Genomic DNA, 8,649 nt, shown 5'->3' on the forward strand with positions numbered 1-8,649 from the left:
CACTAAAGGTCAGGAAACACAGAACATGCAAGTACTGTTGTTTACACAAATAAAGGCTTTCTACCTTGACTGAAACGAGCTGAGAAGTGGTGCAGACAAATACCGCTGTGCCCTTTTACACGCTACAGAAAGCCTGCAGGGACCATCATTTTACACAGCATTATTGGGAAATACTGCATTATTTTCATTTCAGTTTTCCATTTCCACATCCGAATTATAAGATTGGGCTGTAAACATTGGGAAAGTCAGTCAGTTCCAAAAGTAGAGCGCATCCAAGCCATATAATGTATGAAAGTATGAAATGGTCACTTGGCTTTATACTTCCAATATTTGGCAAATTTTGTTGATGAGATGAAAAAACACATCCAAATTGCTTCAAAAGAGGTTAATCCATCAGCTGTGAATTCCTCCAAAATTGTCATATGTTTGTTCTGCCTGATGGGGGCTTTTCTCAATGTAAAGTACAGAGCACAGCACTAACATCACAAATTTCTCCCCCATGGTTCATCGCAAAAGTGGCACTTTTGCAAACCACGAAAACAAACACAACCTAGCGTTCTCGTTCCACTCTGCCCGAAACTTCCAAACGTGCCTGGCGGCACTGAAATACTGCCACTGTCAGATTACGCTGGAGTTATGGCAGAAGGCCCTCAGGACGGCCATATCAGCAGCGCTCCAGCTCCGAAGAGGCGGAGGCTGCACGCAAACAACACCCCCCCCCCCCCCCCCCCCCCCACACACACACACACACACACAAAAACCTCCCTCAGGGGCCTCATGGGCCCTCAGTGGCACCCTGTGACTCATGCGTGGAAGGGGGTAGGGGGTGTCACAGGACATGAAGAGGGACCCAGTAGCCCCTCACTTACCCCACAGGGCACACAGGAGGGAGGGGGGGGGGGCAGTTTAAGGGGTGGGGGTGAGGAGTGACCTCTGTGGGAATAGCACTGGGCATGAGGGAGGAGAGCCCACAGGTGCGTCCTGATGTATTCTGCTGTGATGCTCACTTGGGTTGGGATGGAGGGTGAGTGTGTTTTTTTGTGTCTCTGCTATGTGCATTTCTTGGGGACTTCCTCAGGAAGTATTTTAAGGACACCAAGACTTTTTCCAATTTATTTTGGATATGTACACACACACACACACACTGAACTCTGGCATGAGGTCTACCTCCATCTTTTGATGCATTTGAAGGACGCTCAAGAGGATGAAGTGAAATGACTACACTGAGTGCTCCCTTCATCCCTTTAGGCGGTTTGGGTCGGGAGTTAGTCATCAGCCTAATGAACATGGCAGCCCTAGGCTTCTCCTGCACGACTGCAGATGCATTGGCAAGAGCTTTTGAACTTGGTTGTCTCATTTATCACATGAAACATACCCGCTATCTACCCTACTCGGATTTTTATTCCAGTTTTTCATGTTTGTGAATCTTTTCTTTGAAGGGCAGGACTCAACGGAGAGGGATCCCACAGCCCCACACTCAAATATATGGAGGCACTTGTCCTTTAATCTCTCCCCATGTTCTTTTGCCTTGTTAAACCGGCATCTGCTGAGTTTAAAGGATTGTCCCTCCTCCCCCTCCCCCCACCCTATCCCACTCCACAACCCATCCATTGTCCCTCTCTGTTCTCCCGTGTAGACCATCTGCCCCTATTCTGGTCAGCCCCTCTCTCACCCTGCTACTCGTCCCCATCTCCCTGTATTTTTAATGACGTGTGCCGTGGAGGCCGACAGCTTGCTGGGGTATAATAGCCTGTGGTCTGGACCTCCAGCTGCAGGGCCAGTGAGCTTATACCCCTCTCTCTATTACTCTCCCACTCTGTCTTCTCTCTATCTCTATCTTTTCCTTTCTCTAACGTCCTCTCTCTCTATATTTCTTTTCCCCTCTCTCCCCCCTTTCTTTCTCTTTTTCTCTCCCCCACCCTCTCTCTCTCATTCCCTCTGTCTTACTCCCTCTCTCTTTCCCTCTCTGCTGGGTGAGTGCGGAGGAGGGGAAGGGCAGTGTCCGACTCTAATTACCTCAGTGAGGTCCTCCTCAGGCTAGTGTGGCAGAAGCAACAGAGGAGGAGGAAGGAGGGGGGGGTGGGGGGATGATGATGATGACAAAATAGCAGGAATAACGCATTGAAACAATAACAAGGGCTGGGGATGGGACTGAAAAGGACACTGAACCCGGTAGCAGTTGGCAGCTCTGGTTCTGATGGCATCAGAGCCAAACCACAGGAGTTCCCCCTCCATTACTAGGGGAGGGTGGGGTGAAATGAGGGGTGTTTGGGTGGGACCTAAGCAGGGGTGGAGGGGAGATTCTCTCAGAGTATTCTCTGTGTGCCCCTCTTTGGTGTCAAACAGCAACAACTACCACTATGCCACTTCACAACTATGATCTCTGAGTCTGTTAGTTGAGTGCCTCTGTGAACTAAAATGCATGTAATGTTCAGCCTGAGACTTGCTTTGGAGCCACAGGCTGGATCTCAAAGCTCATTCAACTCCTCATCTTGGCACTGTGAATTTCATCCACATCATTTAGCTGTCTACCTCAAACGTGAGAATATTTCACCTCTCGATGCAACCAAAGAAGTCATGTTTTTTTCTTGCCTCATCGTCTCCAAAATTCTGCCTAAATCATGAGCAGAGATGTGGCATGAATGTTGGGGTGGATGGGCTCTAGCATCAGTGGCTGAATTAGTGCCATTTATTTCATTGTAATTGCTTCTATCATTTCCCCCTGATGATAAGACCAACATCAGTGTCAACTGTTCCCGCAGGGCAAGACAGCCTCATGAATATGGACTTAACGCCTCAACTCGGCTCAAAGGAAAGGAGACAGCGGTGCACACAAGTGTGTGTGTTGTCTCATGTTGTCAATGAGCACCCCACAAACACTTGTGGCAACACAGAACAGAGAATGAGGGATCAAAACAACCACAAATGAAGCAGATGGCACTTATAGACTCCGGCTCTGTATTACACTAGCGCGCAGAGCCATTGTCAAGTTCATTACATTACGCTTATGGTGAGCTTCACACTCTGAAACAAGACAGGAAAATTACAGAGATAATGAATAGATTCATTATTAGTCTCGTTTGGCTGTGTCTTGCACTAATCCTGAGCGATGCACTGACTCAGAGAGAAATATCATCAAGACGAATCAAACAGGGAATAAATCATATTTCTTGTTTGGAAATAGCACAACAAGAGGCTAGGGTTTTCATGCCTGGGGCAAGATAATGTTGTTCATAAGAATGGCAACATTGAGGTAATGATGACAGGATGTGACAACATCAAAGTCAGCCAGGGAGTGTTTGGTTTTTTTTAGCTTGCTCTACCATGATGCGCTGTACTGGGCCGAGCCAAGCCAAACCAAGCCGAGGGGAGCTGTCCTCACTCCTCACTCCTGAACGCCTGTGCTCATTTGTGTGCTGTGCCAGACAGGGGATGGCGTGGAGTTGATAGGACATCTAGTTGTCAGAGTGTGTTAAGTGTTCATTACAGTGAGGGATTTGTCTGGAGATGAGGGGGACGGGGTGGGCGATGAACACACAGTGGCAGGGGGGAGTGAGTGAATCACTACTAAGGGATGCTTTTTCCAATCCTTCTTTTTTTGATTCTTCTTCTACTTCTTTTTCTCTCTTTTCTCCTCTTGCCTGCCATTGCTTGGAGCTATTGACACAGCACATAACCTTTGAGATGTGGAGCTCGGAAATAGCTGCACTATACAACACCGCCAGCCTTAACACACTGTAATGGGCATCCTCCTGGACCTTAGGGTTTGGGGAAGATAGCATTCGGGAGGGTGCTGTGAAATGTCCTTGGGTCCCAGGTGGCTCACTAAGACTCCAGTGCTCAGTAACTCTTTGTGACACTTCTCTCCTTAAACCCATCTAAAATACATCACGCTCCGTGCTCGGAGCATAACAATGCATGTCAAAGTCTTCAAGGCTTCTGAGTGTTGGTTAAAATGGATCTTAAGCTACATATAGTAAGTAGTCCCATCAAGTGTTAAATGGATACTTAAAAAAATGAAAAAGGCAGCCGAAGTAAATCTATAATGATTAAAAATGTCAATTACAGTCGCCTACCCATTCTTTCTGCCTTGTGTTAATTTTCCTACAAATGCTGTAAGAATATTAATATTTCTGACAATATTCACATTGATTGACAAGGACACCAGGGTTCAGAAAATATTCAAAATGATTTTCATGAATCGTATGAAGTATGGATTCAGTCATCTTTAGGGGTCTCCTACAGCACGAGAGTTTCCATTTGAAAGATACGCGATTCATAAAAAAATTGTCTCAGTTAGCAGAATATAACGCTGTCATATTTGGGCAGATGAGAAAATGAAAAATGGTTCACACACGGACACGCAACACACAAGCTGCCATTGAAACCACCTGTGTGCTTAGCAGTAAACTCCAATCATAGCATGTACGGAGCTCCTGCTTTGAAAGAATGCTGAAGCAAAATAACAACAGAAAGAGACTCACTTTGTCAAGGTCCTTCCAGCGGTGATGCTGGCCATGATGATACTCTCGGGTCGCGGCATGGCGACGGCTTTAAAGGTCCCCTCCCAGAACTTCTCGAAGAGCTGCCTCTCCTGCTCTCTAATGCTTGCCATGGTGCCTCCACTCTGGGGGGGTGGGGTGGGATGGGATGGGGGGGTCACAAAGGAGCTGACAGACTTCTGCTGCTGCTGTGGCTGATTTCCACAGCTAGTCTCAAAGTGGGAGACCGACATGAGTAGAGAAAGGAGTATAAAGAGATTTCCTCTGGTGGAGTCCGTGGAGTCTCTCTGTCCCCCTCTCTCTGTTTCTTTAAGCGAGGCGACCGCTACGAGCTTCCACACACGGGCACATGTGCCGGGAGCTGTCCAAGTTCTGAAAACCCGGCGGAAAACAGAACGAGCAGGAGAGCAAAAGAGTGTGCGAGTATCTGTGTGTGTGTGTGTGTGTGAGAGAGAGAGAGAGTGAGAGAGAGAAAGATATGAATAGAGAGATGTGTCCGTGGTCAGGGGAGAGAAGGGTCCTTTCGTCTTCCTTTTGTCCTTGATCTTTGTTTCTCCCTGTGCTCTGTCTGTCTTTGTTTTTTTCTCCTCAGTACGTTTGTCTCAGAGGCTCTGTGTCTGTGTCTGTCTCTGTCTCTGTCTCGGCAGCCGGTGCCTTCTCCTGCGTGGACATGCTGAGTGTGGCAGTGGCGTTCAGCGTGCAGCTGCTTTTTATTTGCTCACAAGGAGGTCGGCTTTGCCCTCCCCATTCAGTGAGGTGGCTGCCTTCCCCTCTCCCTCCCTCCCTCTCTCTCCCTCCCTCCCTCCCTCCCTCTCTTTCTCTTCCTCCTCTGTTTGAACACAGGAGCATTCCCTCCTCCTCCCTTCTCTTCTCTTCTCTCCTCTCCTCTCGTCTTCATCTCCGGCAAGTCAGATGTGGTGTAGGGTGAGGTGTAAAAAGTGAAGGACATGAGCTTATGTGAACGTGCGTGCGTCTCTGTGTGTGTGTTATGGGTGGGAGCACGTGCATGTGTGTGTAAGAGTGTGTGTGTGTGTGTGACAGCGAAGTGAAAAGCTGGGTTGAGGGGGGCTGGTTTTGTCTTGCCCAGCCGTTGATGCTGAGACACTGGGGTCAGGTCACAGAGGGAAGGACACTTTCTGTTGTTCACCCAGCCACCCCACTCCTCTCTCTCTCTCTCTCTCTCTCTCTCTCTCTCTCTCTCTCTCTCTCTCTCTCTCTCTCTCTCTCTCTCTCTCTCTCTCTCTCCCTTCCCTACACTCTGTCTCTCTCCCTGCTGATAACAAAAACAGCTTGACCAGCTATTTTAACTAGCTTAAGTAGCATGATTGTTGATGGTTTAACTGGTCACATTTTTCACACCTTTTCAGCTGTTTTTTTCAACAGGGTTACATCTCTCTCTCTCACACACACACACACACACACACACACACTCTTTATCTCTCAAACTCCACACTCTCTCCCTCTCTCTCTCTCTCTCTCTCTCTCTCTCTCTCTCTGTCTCGCATATACACACACACACTCTTGCATGGCTCTGACTCTACATCTCTCTCTCTCCCACTCTCTCTTCCCCTCTTCTCTCTCTCTGAGTAGTGGACAAAGCCCTGAGCCAGTGGTCACTGCATCTGCATAACAAAGGCCAGGAGCTGGAGTAGAGCAGGTGGTGCATGGTGCACAAGCCTGACACACATCACCCCCCCCCCCCCCCCTCCAGACCCCTGGGGGCAAAGCGTTTCCTCTTCAAGCGTACCAGCCAGCATACCAGTGACACACTTATCACGTACAGCCAAAGCCCAGCTGTGCTCCAAAACCACGCCAAAAAACTCAGCCTGAGTTGATGGACAAGAACACGGGGGGTAGATGTACATTTGGAAACAAACAACACTCGTGTCTGCATTTGTGATTCACAACACTGGCCTGACTTTAACAGGACAAGAGTGAGTAGAGTCCCAGAACAATTCCACTTGTGATATGTAAGTCGGCATGTGGTTCATATTTTCATGAGTAAATAAATCAGGTCTTAAAAGTATTGTGTCCAGTTTTAACAGAACCTTAGGTTTAAATATAAAATTACTGTAAAATTGGGTTTGTAGGTGCTACCTTTGTGGAACGCAAAGGAGTGTTTTGACTAGGCAAGTGGAGGGCCTATTTATTCATCTCATAAGAGAGAAAACCTGTCAAGTAGTCTGATAACACCGGGAACTTCGCACTGCTAAGACATCGGGGATCACAATCTCATTTCCCGAACTAATAGGTATGCAGACAGTCCGTGAAGCCAGCAACTCAGCTGATTAATTATGCGTATTCCAGCCACTAACACCAAACTTAATGTGTAACAACATCCCGCGCTTAATGATAAGTGGGTGGCTCGTCAGTGTGCTCTGAATAAAGATGGGCTTTAAGTACACTTGAATTAAGCCAAATGCCGACACAGAACGTGTTTTTGGATTGTTGCCTGGGAATATTAAACATTTGCATGTATTCAAATCTGTTTCCCAAAAAACACACTTGGAACAGGTTATTCCCTTGAGGGGGCTGTGATATTTAGGGATTGTGCACATTAAAAAATGCCTTTTGGAAGTTAAATGCAAAAATGATACAAAACACAGTCGTTTGTCTCAAGGGAAACAATTGCAACAATGCTGTGGTCAGCGAGCTTGTGGTATATATATCGTTGTGTTCCTAAAAGCCTCAAGAAAACCATTATAACTGTCAACATTCACCGTCAGAAAATCCTGCGTAATTGACATTTGCATGTCACTTCAAAGGCTTTTAATTGTCAACTCACATCTACAAATCATTTTTAACACTGTCTAATACCAGTGAAACACAGTTTTGCATGAATATTGGAAATAAGCTGGAAACATGAAACAATAATCCTCATCAGGAGTCCTTTGCTAACTCTCTGGGGGAGAAGAAGAGGAGAGAATAAAACAGAGATGCAGGCTAATTATGGCTACATCATGGTGACAATCTCATGTCATAAACTATTGTCTTTATCCTTTATCCTTTATCCATACATATTACTCAGAATAGACTTATAGACTTATGCTGTAAGTATGCCTTTGCAGTGCCCACAAAGGACCAGTCTGCGTCCAACAACAGGCACGGCTTTGTACAATGTAGGGATACAAAGGTCCCAAGGTTATGGTGCCTGTAAGAAGTTTAATCAAATCTATCTCTATTTAAACACTATTTTTTAATCAGGCTTTTTCTCTAATCAAACTCTATCTCTAATCAGGCTCTATCTATAATCAAACTATCTCTAATCAGGCTATATCTGTAATCAAACTATATCTCTAATCAGGTTCTATCTTTAATCAAACCCTATCTCTAATCAGCTCTAATTCTCTTCACGAATCCTGAAGTGGGATGAATGGAATTGATACTGTGTAGCTATTAGTCACTTCTATCAATTCATATGATTGTAGTGGACTTGCATGCCATCCCCATTTTGTCTGATGACAAACCTGAAAATCCACTTCCTGTTCCAGCCTCTCTGCCCATATTTGTGCAACATTTCCCCCTGCAGTCACTAATAATATTGCCCCATTTTCAGCTGATGGTAACAGGGTTCTGGAAATGCCACTCTCTGCTACCAAGAGGCTAAAAGAGGCTAAAAGAGGCCTGTTCAGTGTGAGAAACCAGACACAGCACAGCACAGCTACAACACAGCACAGCACAGCACAGCACAGCACAGCACAGCACAGCACAGCACAGCACAGCTACAACACAGCACAGCACAGCACAGCACAGCAAAGCTACAACACAGCAAAGCACAGCGCAGCACAGAACAGCACAGCACAGCACAGCACAGCTACAACACAGCAGAGCTACAATAGAGTTACAATAGATTTACCATAGAGTCACAGCAGAGCAGAGCTACAATAGAGCTACAATATATCTACCATAGAGTCACAGCACAGCCGAGCTACAATAGAGTCACAGCACAGCACAGCTACAGCACTGCAGATCCATATCTAACACTTGGTTTAAAAGAGAGTGTACGTTTTTAATTGCTGCCTTTTGTTCAGTCCTCACAGTTGGAGACCGATGTGTTCCCTGGTGCTGACTGTAGGTCGACGATCATTACAGAGTGAGGGGACGCACTGGGTGGAGTGCAGGGAGCCGGACCAGGCATTTCTGCCTT

At 46.6% G+C, this 8,649-nt stretch overlaps 1 protein-coding gene across 1 annotated transcript in view; it reads right to left on the minus strand.

Annotated features, from left to right (window-relative positions):
* Positions 1–4,735, minus strand: part of srrm4 (serine/arginine repetitive matrix 4) — a gene marked incomplete at both ends in the record, with an annotated part of 58,277 nt that extends 53,542 nt beyond the window's left edge. The window contains one exon of the mRNA XM_080853222.1: positions 4,485–4,735. Coding sequence (XP_080709348.1) covers positions 4,485–4,735 — 251 coding nt within the window. The remainder of the gene's footprint in view (positions 1–4,484) is intronic.
* Between the last annotated feature and the right edge of the window lie 3,914 nt (positions 4,736–8,649).

This window comes from Sprattus sprattus, assembly GCF_963457725.1.
Source record: "Sprattus sprattus genome assembly, chromosome: 15".
NCBI lineage: Eukaryota > Metazoa > Chordata > Actinopteri > Clupeiformes > Clupeidae > Sprattus > Sprattus sprattus.